This window comes from Centruroides sculpturatus, unplaced genomic scaffold (genome assembly GCF_000671375.1).
Source record: "Centruroides sculpturatus isolate CEXI.00-Female unplaced genomic scaffold, Cexi_2.0 scaffold92, whole genome shotgun sequence".
In the NCBI taxonomy this organism is placed as follows: domain Eukaryota; kingdom Metazoa; phylum Arthropoda; class Arachnida; order Scorpiones; family Buthidae; genus Centruroides; species Centruroides sculpturatus.
Window position 1 is genome coordinate 143,639 of NW_019384394.1, and position 21,134 is coordinate 164,772.

At 29.0% G+C, this 21,134-nt stretch overlaps 1 protein-coding gene across 1 annotated transcript in view; it reads right to left on the bottom strand.

Moving 5' to 3' along the window:
• Positions 1 to 20,400, bottom strand: part of LOC111618317 (GRIP and coiled-coil domain-containing protein 1-like) — a 40,972-nt gene extending 20,572 nt beyond the window's left edge. The window contains exons 1-10 of the mRNA XM_023359818.1: positions 20,280 to 20,400; positions 18,068 to 18,169; positions 13,961 to 14,118; positions 13,753 to 13,887; positions 13,598 to 13,687; positions 12,017 to 12,145; positions 10,018 to 10,209; positions 3,218 to 3,409; positions 2,961 to 3,150; positions 2,508 to 2,641 (exon numbers count right to left, since the gene is read on the bottom strand). Of these exons, the coding sequence (XP_023215586.1) occupies positions 2,508 to 2,641; positions 2,961 to 3,150; positions 3,218 to 3,409; positions 10,018 to 10,209; positions 12,017 to 12,145; positions 13,598 to 13,687; positions 13,753 to 13,887; positions 13,961 to 14,118; positions 18,068 to 18,152 (1,305 nt within the window). The 5' untranslated portion in view covers positions 18,153 to 18,169; positions 20,280 to 20,400. The remainder of the gene's footprint in view (positions 1 to 2,507; positions 2,642 to 2,960; positions 3,151 to 3,217; positions 3,410 to 10,017; positions 10,210 to 12,016; positions 12,146 to 13,597; positions 13,688 to 13,752; positions 13,888 to 13,960; positions 14,119 to 18,067; positions 18,170 to 20,279) is intronic.
• Positions 20,401 to 21,134: the final 734 nt, after the last annotated feature.

Here is a 21,134-nt window from a genome sequence, read left to right on the forward strand (position 1 = left end):
CTGAAAGTGGTTGAAAGTGGCTTTCTATTTCGAATGTTTTGTTTGAATTTGTTCAAATTAAATTTGAACATAAAATTTGAATATTGGTTCGATTATAGAACAATCGTAAACGTTCCAGAAACGTTGAAAATAGTTTTGACTGGACGTGAACAGGAGACGTTCAGAAATAGAATCGGGACCAGGTCTCTAATTAGTCTGGAAACGGGGGACCTAATTCTTGCATTCTGTGAAAACGGATAAGATTGGCTATAATGTAATTATCTTAATCTTCACTATCGTTACTTTTTAAAAACCCAGCAAAGCAGGTCCTTGCAGCTAGATTCTAGATTACTTAGAAAAACAGTCTTTTATATATATATATAAAAAAAACTATATTACATACAAATGTATGAACAAATAAAAACCCAGCACAGCGGGTCCTTGCAGCTAGTTTTTTAATATAATCTCATAACACACTGCCATACACATTTAACTTTGATCTAATGTGTCTTAGTATTTCTTAAACATAAGTATTTTTTGCCAGGAAAGTTTATGCAACTTGTTGCTGAAATTTTTATTTAAAGATAGATTTAGTAAAAGAATAAGATTAACTTGTGAAATAATGTGATAGCTCAATTTTGATAGAATTAATATGATTTTATGCTTAGTTAAGAATCTGCAAAACTTTAAAAGGCAACTAAATCAATTTTTCTACATAGAAATAATATATTTTCTTCTCAAATTTGAACAATTTACCAATCTCTAAGTTAAATTTCTTCATATACTTCTTCATTTTTATTTTTAAATAAGTATTGAGATTTACTTATTTTTCTTCTTACAAAAATTAAAATTTATTCCATTTGGTTTTAAAGTTTGTATTTGATATGTATTTATGTTATAACTGAAACTTTATCTGATGAAAAAAAAAGGAACAATAATGAAACAAAAAGTAATAAAAACATAAACAAATGCATATATTTTTTTTATGTTTAAATTTATAAAATTATAAACAAAACAAATTTAAACTGTTTTCAAATTCCTAATAGATTAAAAAAAATCTTCAACCTCATAAATTATTTAAAAATTTTTCACAATACATTTACTTCAAAATAAATCAAATTGATTGACTGTTAAACCACCTGTGTCATATAAAATAGTCAATAGAGCAAAAATTGACTAAAATAATTAATAATAACTAAATCTAATTGTAAGATCTAATTAATAATAATTAAATCTTACAATTTCAGAAGAAACATTCTGAAAATATATAAGATATATTTCCATCTAAATAAAATAATTATATCAGTTATTTAAATAAATAGTATTAAACGAAATGATTGCTGGATTGAATTGGACTAAATTACCGCTACTATTAATACTTAAATACTGAGTATATTTGGCCCTAGAGATAGGCATTAGACTCATTCTTATTAAATTTAATAATCATATGGTGATTAAATTGATATTTATTAAATAATTTAGAAAATTGTGGAAGAAAAGAATTGGCCTGGAGTGGAACTCAAACCTGCAACAGCTGCTTACTATCCAGATGCATTATCAGTTAACTACCTGGACTTCCATTTGATCCTTCACTTCCCAGACACATTTAACTAGATATAACCATACTATTACTCATGGCACCAACTGGAGATGACTAGTGCACATGGCAAGTCACGCTTGTGGTGACTAGTATGGTTATATCTAAATTAAATATGTCTGGAAGTGAAGGAACAGATGGAGGTCCAAGTAGTGTAACTGACAATGCATCTGCATATTAAGCAATTGTTGCATATTCAAGACCTTCTCCAGGCCAATTCTTTTCTTCCAGAATTTTCTAAATTATTTAAATATTAATTTAATTATAATTATTAAATTTAATAAGAATGAGTCTAATGCCTACCTCTAATGGCAAATTTACTCAGTATTTAATTATTAATAGTAGTGTTAATGTAGCTCAATCCAATCCAGCAATGTTTGGCTTTAATATAATTATTGAGCTTTGAGATGTTTATATACATAAAAAGTATTAAGTTATTCTATAAGNTATTTTCTGAAAGTATAAAAACAATTTTAAAAATTCTATAATTAAAATTAGAAAATTCTTGAGAATTTCATAATCCTGCATCTACAGGTGTGTAGGAACACTACAGGTAATTAAACGATCCAAAACTGCAGTTTAATTATGTTTATTTTGGTTGATTATAAATATGCATTTCGAGCCAACTTAATTTTACAGCCCCTCATCAGTAATTTGTATTGAATCAACTGTCACCTTAAACGAATCAAAGTACGTGGACACAATTTCACCAATACATACAGCAAATGACTGATATAGTGCATCAATTTATCAAATGCATCTAGTTATGTATGTAATCAACTAAAATGAACATAATTAAGCCGTAGTTTTGGATCACTGAATTACCGGTAGCATTCCTATACACCTGCAGATGCAAGATTATGCAATTCTCAAGAATTTTCTAATTGGAATATAGCTGGTATCCCAACAAGAAAGGAAATTCTATAATTACTTTTGAATTCTTATTTTTAACAGCAGATTGTGCTCTGAGTTTATAATTTTCAAACTCCTCTTTTAATTGCTGCAATTCTTCTTGGCATTTCACATGAAGATCTATTTGATTGCCATCATCTTGAGAAAAAAATGCTGGAATTAAAAGTATTCTATTACTTATATTATTATATATTTGTAAATCATAAAGCAGCATTTCAAATAATCTAAAATATACAATTTATTAATAATTAATTATTTAAGAATAACTATTAATTTAGATTATAATTTAAGCTAAAAATTTAAATCAATAAACTATAATTGCTTATAAATAAGTGTTTACAAATTAACTATCAGTTGGTTATAGTCTTGTGTTGTGGTTGTCATAAATTAATATCACAATAATATTAAAAGACTTATAATTTGAATTTCTAGATTACAGTAGTAATAAAAATCAATAAAAGTAAGTTCATACCTCCTAAATCAATTGGTCTTTCTGATCTTTGGTTAGCTACTTTTAATAATTTTTTCAATTTAATTATTTTCTTCATTAAAGTTTGAACATCCAAATTTGAATCATCATCAGTTTCTAATGAATTTTCAATTTCTCCAGCAATTGTTCTTGTTAGGGCAACTTTTTCAGAATCAAGTTGCATAATACGTTCCTATATAAAAATTTCTATTTTATAAAGTTTGAAACTGTTATGAAAAAATAATGACAAAAATTTTAACCTTTAATTTTTGAATTGCTGTCTGGTCTTGCTGCTGAAGCCTGTCATAATTTCCTACCATTTGGGATAATTCTGACAAACGAGCTTCTAAATTTGCAATTCGTTCTTCACTAACTACTGCCAAATTTCTTAATTTATCTTCAGCTTCATTGGCACGTTTCTGCTCTTGTTCCACAGCCCTATTATGCTGTGTCTAAGTTAAGAAAATATATATAAATTTAATAAAATAAGCATTTAATATAATTAAATCATTAAACATATTTAAAGTGATTTTGTGTGAGAAAATTATAAACTCAGAGCACAATCTGCTGTTAAAAATAATATTTCATAAGTCATCTTGAATATGAACCTTTTCTACAGTATGACTCCCCTATTGGGGCTCACATGCAACGTTGCCTCTCCCAGTATATACATAAGTGTTTATTACTCTGTATTTAATATTTATTTATTTTTTTTTATTCCAAATTAAATGATACTGGTAAAGTTTGAAAATATGAAGCAAAAATACAAATACAGTAAGACCCCACTTAATGCTGATCTGATATAATGCCATTTGCTTGAAAAAAATGCTCAAAATTTACATTGATTTAAATTATCATGGCATCTTCTTGATTTGTACTACGATTATTTATGAACACAAACCAATCAGAAAAATGTGGCAAAAAGGTGTACTTTCTTTAAATCTATGTTTGCTTGGTGCAATTTTGGAAAAAGTATATCATCATGGATGCCATAGGGAATATCGACTTGGCTTGGCAAGAATTAAGCAATAAATGCACAAACGGAGTGTGGAAGAAGTTATGGCTGAAGGAATTCAAGAATTCTCAACAAGAAGAGCCTATTGTTGTATCATTAGGTTGATCAAACTCAACCTAATCGATACAGCAGGACTAGATGTAGACAAACAGGATATTGAGGAGTTACTGCAGGTTTCTGGTGAGTGTCTTATCAAAGACTTTCAAGAACTGGCAGAATAAGGAATCCATGTGAAACTGGAAAAGTGATTCTGAAAATGAAGAACCCAAAAAATTTCTCTACAGATTTCCTTAGTAAAAGTTTGGTAATGATAACCGAAATCATTGTTCAAATTGTAGCAATTGATCCAGATTTTGAAAGGAGTGCAAAAGCAAAACAAGGTGTTTTGGATGTGATCTTCTGCTACCAACATTTTCTTAAGGAAAGAAAAAAAGCAACAAATGAAACTTTATGACTTTATTGCAAAAAAACAAGAATTTCAGAAAAGTCAGGACCTTCATCACAAAAAATGAACTATTAATATAGAAAAAATGGACTAATTAATATATTATTATACATTTCTGTGTGCATATGTTTGTGTTTTATTTAACATATATTATTTTACAAATTAATATAAAAATAACTTAAAATTAAAGTAAAATTTTTTTATTTTCGGTCATGTGTTCCCCCTATCCCTATTTACTCTACGTTAAAATGATCTCATTTAATGCTATTTCGTTTAGTGCTTTGTCGTCTAGGAACGCATCCCCCACGTTAAGCAGGGTTTTATTGTTACCTACCTTTATTGGCAAATAAAATGGGTAATATCTGTACTGTACATAGTGTACAATCAGGAATTTATTCTTTCTGAATAAAGTTATAATAATGTAAGTTAAAAAATGTTTTCCATATTTTCACAAACTGTAAACATCAATGTAAAATTTGAGCTTGTTTTGAATTGCATAGAACGATCGATGTTTGGTTCTGACTCTGTCAATCCCAAGGTCAAAGCTATGGCTTTCACTTGAGTTACAAGGCCACTATTCTTCCCCGCCATAGCTGCAGCACCATTGGTGCATAAACCTACACAATCAATCCAAATCAAGCCTTCAGCACAGACAAATTTATTAAATAAGCAAATATATCTTCACTTGAAGTTGTTGTTGGGATCATTTTACAAAACACTAACTCTTCTATTATACTAGTAGCTCGGGAGGCCCCCTAGTGGGCGTTCTTTACAAATTTCCATGAGGCACGGTTCCTTTGACTTTTTTGTTCCTATCAATATGCTCTACAGCTCTGTTAAAGTCCAAATGGTAAGATTTACCCTCCAAATGAAGAGGTGGCGACCCCCCAAACCGTAGACCCCTGTACTAACAACAAAGTCAAAGGAACCATACCCCTACTCGCGACCCTTCGAGAGATATAAGCCCCTGAAATAATAAATTCCTATTACAAATATACTGAATTATTTATATTGTTATATTGACCAAATAATAATTTATTGGCCAAATGAATAATAAAAATTTATATTGTTAATTTAAATAAGAATTAAAATTGTTAATTTGAATGTTTGAAATATGACACATGGTAGTGTCCATTATCAAACGGTTACGGGACAGACACGCATTGAATGGGTTATATATATAGATCTCCTTCCATAGCATATCTCATGTAACAAATAAGCTGAGCCTGTGATGAAATAGCAGTTGATTCATTGAATTGCAATGTAAATCTTTGACTTGTTGAATTAACTGCATTTTCAAATCCATAGCCAAGTCATCAATTTGCTGTGAAACTATATTATTTGACAGTGGAATAGTTTGTAATGCTTTTACTGTTCCCTCTCCATTCATGTGACACATTTTTAAAGCTATCAGAAGCAACAAATTCTCAGCAACTGTACAATTTCTTACATTTAGCAATTTTCATAGTACATAAGCTTTTAATGTTTTCTGCAATACCATAGCTTCTTTTGACATTACTATCTTCTGCCATTTCAATTCCATCTCTTTTTGAACAAAAAACTCACAATCCTTGTGTACATAATTTTCAAGCATTGTTTCCAGATATCTTTTAAGCTTTGCAAGTTTTTAAGGCTGTCATTGGCAAGAACTTAAAAACAAATGACACTCAGGCTGTTGAATGCTGGATTTGCTATGAAAACAAGATAATCTGAACTTGATATAACTTATATCATATTGTCCGCACTTTTTCTTTCCTTTATCATGGACCATACTTGAATTATCCTACTATTATTAGGTTCACTTTGGTCTGCAGATTCTTCACTACTCATAGTTCTCTTCAAATAGTGAACTAAATATCAAGACAATTGGTCTAGTTTAGTTAGCAGATTAAGTAAAATACATAACGACAGTCCCAACAAGCATTATTTATTCAATGAAGAAAACAAATAAGAGAGTGATGGAAAAACATCATGTGCTTGGGAAGAACTATCACATTGTGTTTGTCTGTTTTTATCCACATACACTCACTAGTCAGTCATAAACTGTCACCAGTGGCCAAGTGGTTCCATTCCCTCAACACTGGGAGTTCAGTCGTGGGTTTGCACCTCACCAGGACAGGCTGGCCACATGGAGTTTTCTCCATGTCTGTAATGCCTGAATACCCTTACAAAGACCTCCCGGAAGGCATTCCCCCTAGGCAGATCGCCCAAGTGTTGCGTTGCCATAAACAAACAAACAAAAACTGAATAGCATTGCGTGCATCACCAGTTGGGAATCACTGAACTAGATGACAATTATCATTTTTCAGATATTTATTGTAATACAGATCTGTATGCTAGTTATTTAGCATTTTGGACCACCACTCCTCTCCAGCAGAAAGTTACAAAACCTTTCTCCATGAGATCCAATACAGTTGTTTTGTACATAAGCATGTAAAAAGTCCAGCTCGAATTATTACATCCAATCTTCTATATATATACTAGTAGTCCGGGCACCCCCTAGTGGGCATTCTTTATAAATTCCCACGAGGCACGGTTCCTTTGACTTTTTTGTTCCTATCAATATGCTCTACAGCTCTGTTAAAGTCCCAATCGCATCATACAGATCTATATTTCTATCTATTAAACATTCTATAAAACTTTAAAATAGTTTAATTTGTTTATTCACCTTTGGTTGTAAACCTCGATTTTAAATGTATCCTCCATTTTTTTAACAAATTTCCTGTGAGTCAATGCGTGACGTTCACTGACTTGTGAGTCACGGGATGTTGTAAACGTGCGGCGCAAGTTTAATCAAGGCATATAATAATTATTTATACCATTCCGATTAATAAAATAATAAATTAAATAAATAATAAATATAAATAATAAATAATAAATTCATATCAATAATAAATTCCTATTACAAATAAAAATAATTTATTGTTAATTTAAAATCATCACTAGGGTGCCTCTAGTGCCCGTTTTTGGCATACNATGAACATTTTAGTAAATTAAAATTTGTTTATAAATATTACTTTTGCTTATTTTTAATCCACTAATAAATAATAATAATTTTTAATAAGTCTATTTTCAGTTATTTTGTTACAATAGTTTAATCCTTTGCATGTGTGCCAATTTTTTGATTCTTCCTCTGTTAAATGTTTAAATTATGTCTGGTGAATGTCTGAAAAATGATAATTCTGATTTTCATATATAATTACATATCTGTTTACTTTACAAAAAGATCTATAAATTTTTTATAGAAAATTCTGTTTTATGTATAATTTAATTCATGTGCAATGTGTAGTTTTTGCAGAAAAGTGAAATATAGGGACATACACGTCCATTTTTATATATATATATATATATATAATATAATTACATGTCCTGACTGAGACTGACTGATTCATCATCACCCAGAGCAAACCACTGAACCTAGAGGTGAAATTTGGTACACAGTTAGGGTACGTCATGAAAATGCACACTAAGAAGGGATTTTTGGAAATTTCCCTGTGGGTGAAGAGGGAAAGGATTAAGGCTTAAAAAGTCTTAACCCCAAAAGACAGTACCAAAAGCGTGGTTTACAAAGAGGTACTGGAGTAACTGAAACTCTATTTTTCAGTAAATATTTATACTTTAGAAATTTTCAGATAACATCATTTATGTTTTGAAAAAAAAATTGAACTCAGATTTATCATATCTCAGAATCCTATAATATTTGAAACTTGAATTAGTATCAAAACTAAAAATAAAATTAAATTATACATAAAACAGAATTTTCTATAAAAAATTTATAGATCTTTTTGTAAAGTAAACAGATATGTAATTATATATGAAAATCAGAATTATCATTTTTCAGACATTCACCAGACATAATTTAAACATTTAACAGAGGAAGAATCAAAAAATTGGCACACATGCAAAGGATTAAACTATTGTAACAAAATAACTGAAAATAGACTTATTAAAAATTATTATTATTTATTAGTGGATTAAAAATAAGCAAAAGTAATATTTATAAACAAATTTTAATTTACTAAAATGTTCATGATTTAATATAAATATATTATTTGATTAAATTTAGTAGTAAGTAAACTTTGATATGATAGAAATATAAATTAAATATTTTAATGTATATAAATTTTGGCAGGCATATATGGTATATTTTTTTAAAGACAAATTTGAGACCATGCTTGTTGCCAGACTGCATAGATTTAAATTTATATTGTCATGGAAGCAATATTCTAAATGTTAACAAAATGGACCAGCTTAATAAAGAGCAAAGAATTGTAGTTGAGTTTTACAAACAATATGAGAAAAGGGAAAGAAATTTCACAGTTAAGCATTTTGTAGACAGTTTGGCAATGCAGTAATAGCAATAAGGTCAGTTTACAGCATCATAGAAAGACTGGAAAGTGGTATGATTGTTACTAGATGTCCAAGGAGTGGGTGAAAGATAATTAAAATGACAGATAACAAAAGGAAGTCTTGGAAAAAAGAGGTGATTGGAAGAGTTGGGCAGTCACTGAGAAAACTTGGAAGAAAATTCAAAATATCTCATCAGTATATTAAAAACATTCTAGTGAAGCAAAATGTTCCTTTGGATAACAAAGGAACAAAATTTGAATCACAAAGAATTCTTCTGTAAAAAAATGCATAGGGCAGTTTCAAGGCTTCAAAATGTACTGACATTGTTATGAATAATAAGTCATATTTTACCTTTGATGGAAGTGACTGAACTGGGAACAACACATACTATTGTAAGAATGGGTTGAGGTTGAATCATGGGTAAAATTTAAATACCACACAAAATTTCCTCAAAGTGTTGGTTTGAGTAGAAATCAGTCAAAAAGAAAGATGTGAAAAATTCATAGTATCCTCTTGCCTCTGCATCAACAGTGTATGTAAAAAGAGTATTAAGAAGAGGTTGATCCCATTCCTCAAGAAATTCCACTCAGATGACCTGTGTGTCTTCTGGCCAGACCTTGCAAGTGTGCATTACACAACAGATGCAGTTTCCATGTTAGAGAAATATGCTAATTCCATTTCATCAGCAAACAGAACAATGTTGCAGATGTTCCTCTGCTACAACCAATTGAATGATTCTGGCATTAATAGAAACAAAGGTATACAAAAATGGATAGTCTGCTAAAAATGAAGCAGAACTGAAACACTACATCAAGTTCAAACTCTGCCAATTTAATTCAGAACACTTTTGAATTCTGACAGCTGGCATCAAAAATAAAATAAGAAAAACTGTTGACTGTGCTGTTGACCAGATTCCATAATTTAGAGTCAGAAGAAACTAATTTGGTCAATTTTTTGTTCCTGGATAATCATATTGTAAAAATAAAGACATTTGATTTCTGTGCAGACTTTTTGTTTACACAGTCTTATATTGAAATTTTCTTATCATTAAAATGACTGTAATAATTCTGAACTTTTTTTTATTTATGAGTCTGTTTCCGGTTTCTGATAAATACTATTAAATTTGGATTCCTCATTATTTATATCTGATTTTTAAATTTATTAATAACTTTTTTTTTAAGATTTAATTATTAAATCTAAATTTAATTATAACTTAAAAATAAAATAAAGTGAGGTTGAGGTTGTAATACTTTTAAATCTGCCATTTCTTGTCTTAATTCAATGAGAATAGGAGAAGGTTCATTCACTTTAATTTCTGATGCTTTCAATCTGTCATTTAATTCTGATAAATGGTGTTTGAGTTCTATTATACGTTTTTCATATTCTTCAATCCTTTTATCTGTTGTTTTAGATTTTTCAGCAAGACGTTCAGCATCTTCTAACTAAACATTAAAAATAGAATAAAAATCAGTAAGAAAATTAACATTGAAAGTTGATTTTCAAATACTACAATTAGAAAGTTCTAATTGTATATATTTAAAAGCAAAAACACACACATTATTTACATAGATGTAATTAAATAACAAATATAATATATATTAAAAGCTTGCACACAAAAACAAATGATTACACATTCATATACTATACTATATTTTAATTAATTAATTAAATACACACTATGGATTTTACACAACTAGAACAGTTAGAAAATAATACACACAAAATATATTATGCCAGAACTTTAATTACAGATAAAATAATTCATCACATCAGACCAGACACCATATTAACTGGCAAACAAATTCACATATATCATAGATATATTCATTCTAAATTCCTCACATATAAAATATCAACATTGATAAAATCAATAATTACATAGTAATAAGTACTAAAGTATAACAATGAAGTATTTATTGTGTCTGTAATCTTTGTTTATATGGGTGTCATAATACATATATTACCCAAAGATTTGTAAACAATTAGTCTTTAATCACAATATTTATATCACATGCAGAAAAAAGTAATATTAAATACAGGTCACATAGCCAAAAACTTCTCAAACAATGATACATACATTAACAATATACAAACTTGATAAAATAGTCGCTTTTAGTAACAATGTTTTAACTTCAATCTGGCATTGCAGTTGACAACAATATCACGTTTACATTACCACCACAGCAACAATATTATTATTATTAATCCTCATATATATAATAAGAGTTTTTCTACAGAAAACAAGAAACATCATGATTACATAATACAAACTTTTGCAAACAAAAATAGTACACCACTAATCTTATACAATAGTGATCTGGATCTAATGTGATACGCAAAACTCACAAACAGCATCAGGCAATCTTGACTCAGAAGGACCTCCACAGTGAACACCCTAACAATCTCTGCTAGGAACACATTGACAGAACTGCATCAAACTGCTGGCTGACTCATGGATGCCTCTTTGGAGAGACAGAAGGGTTTATAACTGTCATACAAGACCAGGTCATAAATACAAGAAACTACAGAAAGCAAATATTTGCAGATCAAATTGTTGGAAATGCTACATCAAGTATGAAACTACACAACACATTACTGTACTTGAAAGCTTTTAACACAAATTGACTTCTTAAATTGACCTAGCCAAATAACAAATATAATACGGTACATCAAAAGTTTGCATACAAACATAAAATATTACCAACCAGATAATACAACCAGAAACCTGAGCTATAATCACAGACAAAACAATCCATCACAACAGACCAGACATCATACTCATTGACAAACAAAACAAAATCACATACATTATAGATGTAGCTGTACCAAGCACACAACTACAAAATATATGCACTAAAAAATACTCAGAACTCAGCCATGAAATAAAGCATATGTGGAAAATGGATGGGGTATGTATTGTACCAGTAGGCCTTTTTTGAACAGATGTCAGACCACATACACCCACAAAAGTCGGAAAACATTAGGCTTCACAACAAAACACACATCACAATACAGAAATCTGCCATACTAAGCACATATCACTTAGTCAAAATTCTTAAACACAGATGCATATATAAACAGTATTAAATAAAAGATTTGTTTTCTGTAGTTTTGCCTCGACTTTGGATCTGGCATAGTACTAGGAACCAGTAAACTGTATGTGCCATGTAAGATATACTTCATATACTTGCAAATACTTTATATATATATTTTTATAAAACTATAAGAAAGTTAAAGAATTATCATTACCTTTAATTCCAATTGTTCTTTTCTGTTTCTTTCTTCTGAAAGTAAATGTTGAAGTTCCCTTAACATTACTGCATGATCTCGTTGTTCTCGTTCTCTATCTTGTTGTAATTCTCTGATACGCAATTTTAACTAGAATATATATAAAATAAATATTCAAATTAAATATTAGATATGTATTTTTATTCATAAATTAGTATCTTAACAAACTTAATATGAAAAAATTTATTTAAAAATTTTCATTCATAATCAGACATATTGTCAATACTTCTGACCTGAATCATTAAGAAAAATCTGTATTATACAGAATTTCTTATACAGAGAAATGCTGATTATAGCAATTAATGCTGCTAGAAAAAACAGTACAATAATCAATAAGAACAACATATGGGAAACAAGAGACTGTTGCAAAGAGTTTTCCAAAATTATGATTAAAACTTTAAATATTAAATATTTAAACATATTGAAAATCATTTGCACATTCAGGAATAAGTTTTTGCCAAAGTTTTTTGTAGTTACCATAACTTCTCTCCATGATTCATTGATGTTTTCAAGATAATTTTTTATGCTAAAATTTTCTCAAAATTCTATTAAAGATTTTTCCATTCTTTTTTCAATTGCTTGGCTAAAAGTGTTTCATAGATAATACACTTTAAATGTTAAAATCATTCCCTAATCTATAAACTGGAGTAATGAAGTCATATTGGACAGTAAAAAACATAACTATATTGTAAAAAGTTTCCCAGTATGGTTAAGGTAAACTTGAGAGGTATTGTCAACCTTTATAACTATAATATGTGCAGACAATTTAACCCGAACTTTTTTACTTTTTATATTTTTATTTTTATAATATAACATGTTTAACCTCACAAGATTGGAAGTTGTAATACTGACAAATACAGATATACACAAAAGATTGGATTTTATACAGGTCAGACTGATGAAGGGTTATGCCCAAAATGCATAGCTGACAGGAAAACTGGCAACAAGATACTTATAAAAGAGTAACCATCTTAGTCCTCATATGATCAGTTCCAAACAGTAAAGTTACAACTAGTGGATATTACTATTTATCATTGAAAACAACATTAATTTGACATTAAATGCTCCTTTTGAATGTTTATAATAAATGAATTAAACTTTCAAAAAAGACTCATTTCAGTGCCCACACTCCTACATACTCATTCACATTACTCATCCACCCTGATTCCAGGACAAATAATTCTCTCCCCCGTCAACATCCCAGACAATAATTCAATTCAATAAAAATCATTATTAAACTAAGAGTATTAATTTAAAATTTGCTTTATTATCAAGTTTAAGAAAATTTTATAATTGAAAATGAGTTTCTTTTTTAAACATGGTATATATTACCATCATTACAGTATTGTATAATATAGTGCATACCATGGTTATATATTTGCATATAACAACTTATTTCTAGATTAATTCTAGAAAAAGTTACTATATGATAAATTCAATTTATTAATTATCATTTCTGAGATAATATATTTTATATGTATTAAAGATATATCTGGACTTAAAAGAAAAATCTTATTTTTCAAATATTTAAATTGTATCTACCTGTTGAATTTGCTTATTTAACTGTTCTTTTTCTTCACAAAAATCTAGTCTTTGTTTGTCCAGTTTTTCAGAAATTTCAACTTTTTCTTGCTAATAAAAAAGTACTTTGAAAATGACTGAAACTATAAATAAAATTTTTGATTTTTCATAGTTACCATTAAACTTTTTCTGTCTGCTATAAAACTAGCTTCAATGCGAGATTTTTCTGCTGTAAGAGTAGCTAAAGAAGTACTTAAAGTTTTAATTTGATGATGTAAATCATTAAAATATTCTTCATTTGACTGAATGGCCTGAAAAATTTTAACAAAATTTATTAGTATTTTATTTTATCATTTATAATATAGTTTCAAATTATAAACCTACATCAGATGATTCAGCTTTTGAACTATTTTGATCTGCACTGGCAGAATTTTTTTCTCTTTCTGTTTCATTTCTGGAAGATTGATCTGAAGTTAAAACTTTTAAACTGGATTCCAAAGCTTCCTTTTCAGATAGCAATCCTTTATATGCCCTAACAGTATCTAAAATAATTTTAAAGTATAAATTTTTATTCATAATAGACAATACTTTAATAAATGATTAAAATTACAAAATTATTTAAAGTCAGAATTAACTTTAATCAAGAAAAATAATATGCATAAAAAGATAAGAAAAAAATATATTTATAAATAATTCAATTCATCTTCTCTGCCCTTCGGATTCCCCCTAAATCCAGTAAATATAATTAGTGATAATACAATATTAGATTATTACAACACTATAAATGAACAATCTTCTATAAAAATTTACAGGCTATACATAAACAAACAGTAAACTTATTAGAATAGCAGAAACAGAACTGAAAGTTGAAGCGGATTAACCAATGTTCTACTCTTGGCATAATATAAAAATAAAGTCTATGGATTTTTTGTTGCTTAATTTATGTAAAAAGAAATTGATGTATTGATGAATAAGAACTTGTTTTATTTAAAGAAAACCCCATGTGTAAGACTCAGATTTGCACTACTCTTTCAATGCTTCAAACTAACTACACAATGATGATAATTGCTATAAGTTTGTCAAATTTTTGTCAAGTGTATTTAATTCACTAATTATTTATTTATTTGAAATTTAATTGTTTTTTTTTTTTGGCATAATAACGCTGGAACAATTCTTTTTCAAAGAAAACAAAAAACTGTTCAGATATTTTGCTTAATGTTTAAAAAATCTGTTTATTTTCATAATCATTCCATAATTTTTCTAATTTCATTAATTAAATTAATGGTAACCAGTAGGAATCATCTTATTCCTTTGGCCATTATGGAAAATAATAAATAATTTCAATTGTCATTTATCATAGACACAGTTGTCTATGTATGCCATGTAATTATATGCTACAGCAGAAGTTTGTTAATTCAGCAATCTATAAAAAGTAGCTGATAATCCAAAACTGTCCAATAATAATCCGGCATGCTAGTACAGTGGAACCTCGGTATACGACCTTAATCCGTTCCTGGTGTTTGGACTTATACCGAATTGGACGTATATCAAATCAACCTTTTCCATAAGAAGTAATGTAAAAATGATTAATCCGTTCTCGTGTAAAAAAATGGCTGGCTTTAAACACCTCGCTTTCCTGGCTAGTTCCTGCTTGATTTTTCGTGAGACCAGCGTGTATCTTTTTAGCTTTCTCGCAAATAATTGCTTCCGATACGCTGTCTCCAGCACATTGTTTTTCAGTTATCCAAAGCAAAAGCATTTTCTCAACATGATCTAATGTCTTCGATCTCTGTTTAGAAATTGATTTAACCCCTTTCACAATGTTAGCAGATTTAATAATGTCTTTATTTTTCGCGAATGTCCATATCGTCGTTCTCGGAATACAGTTGGCAACAGTTAAAATCTCGAACATGTGTGCCACCTTCGTATTTCTCAACAATCTCTTTCATCAGTTCCATTGTAATTCTAGTCATTTTTTTTACTTTACTGTCGCTTTTCATTTGCCTTTTTGCGATTCGTGATTAATAAAAATAATAAAATTTTACTTACGAATTAAAATCAGAAGAAATTTAACAAAGTTATAAACTGCTGCACCGCGAACGTCTAGTCTGGTCTAGTACACTGATAGTGCTACTTGTTCATTGATGGCGCGTATAATTGAATTATGTTGTATACTGAACAAAAGTCGTATACTGAGCAAAATTTGTTTCATCCAAACAGGACATATTCCGAATTGGACATATTCTAAAGCAGACGTATACCGAGGTACCACTGTATTCCACAAATTGAAATTTTAGACATATGATGTGCTAAAGATGCTAGGAGAAAAATTAAGGCAGAAGTGGGGAATGTACGAAGGTATTTATTAAATAAGGTCCATTTTTTGATAAGAAGAAAAATACTGTAAATATCGTTAAAATATATTTTTTCCCATATTCTACATACAGTCGACCCCCCTATAAGATATAGATACGTTCCAATTTATTAGGAATCCGATTTCTTACAAGTCGTTCCAATCACAGCCTGACACGTGTCAAGTTTACGGACTACGGCTGATTGAAAGGTTTTCCTCCATAAAATTAATCGATTCTACACTAATCCGACTCAACATTTCCAAAATACGTATATTTTTTCGTAGTTTTATAGGAATCGTAATTATAGGGGGGTCGACTGTACTTTTATCTACTTTTCTACATAATTTCCATTTTTGTTCAAACATTTGTCATACCACTCAAAAATTTTTTAAATTTTGACTTCAAAGAAATCTGCCACCTGCCACCGGAAAATATTAGGCCACGCCACTTGTCTTGTATGGCACAGCGGAGTTTTCTCAAGGTCACACAATAAGCATCAGAATTGATTGTTGTGCCTCTTGGAATAAAATCCACTAACAAAGTCCCTTTCCTGTCCCAAAAGACAGTTACCATGATTTTTCATGCTGAAATCAAATAACAGATCGTACAGTCAGCGGGTGACTCAATTTTCTTAAACATTATAAACTTCTACAGCTCAGCACACAGACAGACGATATTGCTGCAAATGGCATCTAAACACACGCAAAGCATGTTGAAAGCAGATGCTCATGCTCACTGCTGCAATTGCACGTCATTCTCACTCTCATCCACAAACGGACCTTATTTAAAAAATAGCCTTCGTAGATATGTATTATATGTTGCTACATGTCAGGATGTCAACTGTGAAATCAATAAAAACCTCATTTTGTTACAAAACCTTGTTTGTGTTAGGTCAAACACTTTCATTGGTGCCTTCCTATGCCTAATACATGTTTATGCTCAATTGTCAAAAAAGTTAGTGCAAACATTTTTCAGTATCAAACCTGATGTTCACAGGTTTCAGAAAGAATTTAATCCTATGTGCACAAAAAGAAAGCTTCTATTCACTGCAATGTCAGTCATTTAAGAGTTTCTTTTAAATTACTTGCAAGTTGTTAGTGAACTATGTGCAACTAAGAAAATATAACCAGACAACTGAAAAAAAGGTTATAAACAAACAGAAAATTATAAACAATTTTGACATTGAATCATTGAGAATCTATTAAAAAAAATAATAAAAATAGAAAAAAAATAAAAAACATAATACATGTTATAATTCATAGCTGAAAGTGAAGCATCTACTAAATATTTGAAGGCAAAGCTGCATCTAAGACAACCAAACATGATTGAATTAGACAGCTTTGTACAAATGGTTTAATATAAAATGGTTTGAAGAAATACCAATTACTGGCACAATGAAAAAGCAAAACAGTTTCATATCAAAATAAGCATTACTGAGGCATGTTTTTTCTCCAATGGTTGGCTTTAAAGATTCAAACAGTAATACAGCATTCAAAATAAATTAGATACCTGTAGAGAAAAATCTGCTGATCATAGTGGTTCAAAGGAATATTGCAATGTTTTTGAGGAGTTGAGAGTGTAATGATTTATTGTTCTCTCAGGTATACAATGTTAATAAAACTGGGTTATTGAGGTGTTGCCTACCAAAGTCCACCTTAGCTAGAAATAACGAAAAATCTGCTAAAGGATTTAAACAAAATTAGAACAGAATTACAGTGCTTTGTGTTCAAATACTTGTGGTACACGTAGACTTAAACTTTTGATTATAGGAAAGACTAAGCCAAGGGGAGGGATTTCAAAACTTGACAAGCTTGACAGTATGCTTGGATTACAGCTTCAAAAACTGGGTTTTCCATATTTTTGTTCCTTCCATCAAAGAGAGTTTGAAAAGGCCTTTTCCAAGACAGCAGTCATTTTTCCTGTTTGTAAGCTTGTATGTGAAAATATATTTCCAGGTTATAATTAAATCAATAATTTTCCCACTTTAAAATTTAAATACAATATAATTCTTAATAAATGTTTATTTTATTTCTTAAATACAACTTACTTTAATTGGTGATTATTAATAAGATAATCCATATTATTATTTATAACAATAATAATTACATGTAATAAATTATAACAAAATAATTCTTACCACTTAATCGACTTTTATATCGATTTAACTTTATATCTTGTTCTTCTATTATTGAAATTAATTCAGCTTTATTATATTTTTCCATTCTGAATTTCTTTATTTCTAAACAAAATGTAATTCAATTCTTAATACATAATTATAAATATTTACTACCATTTATTATTTATTACATTTCTAAACTATAAATAAATATAACTTACTTTATTATATAAAAAATTATATATTTTTAAGTGACAAACTATTTGTAATATAAACAGCCATATATTAGCATTTAAATTTAATAAGTTGAGAAATTAATAACAAAACTCAATTAAAAATATATTAATTGTTAGTAGTAGTAAATAGAAGTTTATATAGAAATCTACTTAATTTATTCATAACATTTCCATCATCAAAAAGCATGTAATTAAATATTATATTTGCTTCTTCAAAGTTAATAATGCATATTTTTATTTCCACAACCCACAGGTTTTTTACGTGTAAAATTGAAGTGTAAATGATTTAAGCTTTGACATTAAGATATGATTTTATTTTAAAAATTTATTAAAAATCTGTTTTGTTGTATTGAAAGTAAGTGTATATGAATTTATATACACACATACTTAAAGAGATGTGAAGAGCTAGTATAGAGCCTGAAATCAGGCCCCTTTTTGCTTTTGCCACTTTTTTTAACAAATGAAAATCAAATAAGTAGAATGTTTCTTTATTAATAAATAGCAGTCTTGAAGATTTTATTTTTCTTTAGTAAAAATAACATCAATTTATAGGAGTAGGAATAAATTCGGATAAAGTGCCATGTTATGTAAATCCATGCTACATGAAACAAAAGACTAATGCAAAACATGGGGTTACGTTCCAGAAGTTAACAAAAGTATACTATTCTTTTTTGTTACTAAAAGAAATATGTTAATTAAAGCAATCAATAATTTATTTCCAATCCATAATTAACTAACAAGCACAATTAAAAGTATTGTTAATATTAATTTTAGTTAAACGAGATGTTTTCTTTTTTCAAAGTATCATCGTCATCTCAGCTTTTTTGTTGATCTTGATCAGAAATATCAGCAACATCTTCATTTTTTTTTAATTTTTATCATAATTTCCTATGGATAACAAAATAAAAATATGTTATTAATTGATAATTTGTTCTAGCAGATCATGTTTATTTAGTTGAGTACCAAGAGACTTTTTTTCAGAATTTGTGCTCGAATACCAAATCGTTCCAGTTCGAAACAGTTCAAGTACAACCATATTTCATTCTCAGTTTTACTAATGGTTACTTAATTACATTTAAAAAAGGTTAATAACATTTACCTAAAAATGTTTAAACAAACTTTACTAAATATGAAGATTAATCTATAAAAACGAAACACAGTGAAAGTCTTAGAGGATAAAGTCTGAAAGCAATGACGATGACACCCAGTCAATAGGAAACCTAGGACAAGAAAGAAAAAATTCTACTATCAGTTTTCATTAAAGTAAACCTGACAAAAGGCACAAAACAAATTGAAAATTTCAATATTCTAAAATCCACTGGCAAATTTGAGACAACACGTGTGCTTACTCGAATAAAAAAATTATCAAATAACGAAGTTTACACTTAAAAATTATGAAGTTTGTACAGAGCATTTCCAAAACCACATTAGAGTAAAACTGAAAGTTGCATGGTACAGGGACATCCCCAATTTTCAAACCACGTGGTAAAAGTACCATGTGGTACAAGGGATACCAGTAATTACACCTTCTTCAAAAAAATATTTAAGCATTATGAGAAAGTAACTATTTTAAGTCAATTTTCCAAATAACTAGTCCAATGGGAAAATTTTAAGAATTATCAAGAGAAAAACATTTCAGAGTTTTACAGTAGAATTTAATGGAGAATACAGTACTTAATTAAAAAGATTACATTTACTCAATAACAAAATGGAGATTTTTATCCTTGCATTTATTTCATGCTAACAGATTGATTTCTACTTACAGTATACATTTATAGTTGCAAAAAGTATCATGTTAGTAAACTATAATATAATAATAATTATAATTTATAAATATAATACAACTTTATTAAAACTTAATAATCCAAATTAATACTGTTAATTAATTAACACACATTGCAAAGTAAATAAAACTAAAGAATAATACATAAGAATATTATATCAGTTTAGAAAAATTAACCTTAAGCTAAATAATAAAATTAAAGAAATCGATTCACCTATATTTTCATATTTTTCATATTTTTTTTCCTCTGTACATCAGTATATTTGTTTAGCTTTGAAAAGAATTCACTTTCGGCGACATTCGCCATATTCACGTCAACTTCTGTTGAAAGGAAAATCTACTAAAAAAATAAACAAATAAATAAAATAAAATAAAAATTTTCATCACAACTATATTTATAAATGACTTTGATTTTTAAACGAATATAAATATAACAGAATCGAATGCCATCGTTATACAGGATGGTGATAATACCGAGGTTGCGACCGAAGTTTTCAACGCGAACACGGTTCACGTTTTCGCGTTGAAAACTTCGGCCGCAACCTCGCTAATTAAACAAGTGTTTAGAGTTCTGTATAGAAAGAACTATTGGATCAAATTCAACCGAATTTGGTCCGCGTACTTTCCGGATTACGGGATTTCGATTTGGCAAATATAAAGTTCGGTTCCAAAATCTCCCAATTGGGAAAATTTAGCGCTAATGTCGCTATAATTTATACATTAAGTAAGTTGTCAAATAAATTTACGCAACACAGAGAAATTGAGATGCAAAGCTAATTAAAGTGACCAAACGTCCCACTTTTGGCGGGATAGTCCCGATTTTTTACAATTTGTCCCGCGTCTCGCGGCATTTTAAAAAAGTTCAAAGTTTTGGAAAGGTTAAGTTTTTTGTCAATTATGTGTCATAAACTTATGTCTTATGTTTAAGATTCGTAAAGATGATTTTGATTCACTGGTATCAGTACCAAAGTGTGCGTGAGCGTCGGAAATAAAAAATGTTGCGCCGACAAAACTCTTTGTGTTCGTGACAAAGACCGACAGAAAATGGTTTGGGGCGCGCAGCTGCAGC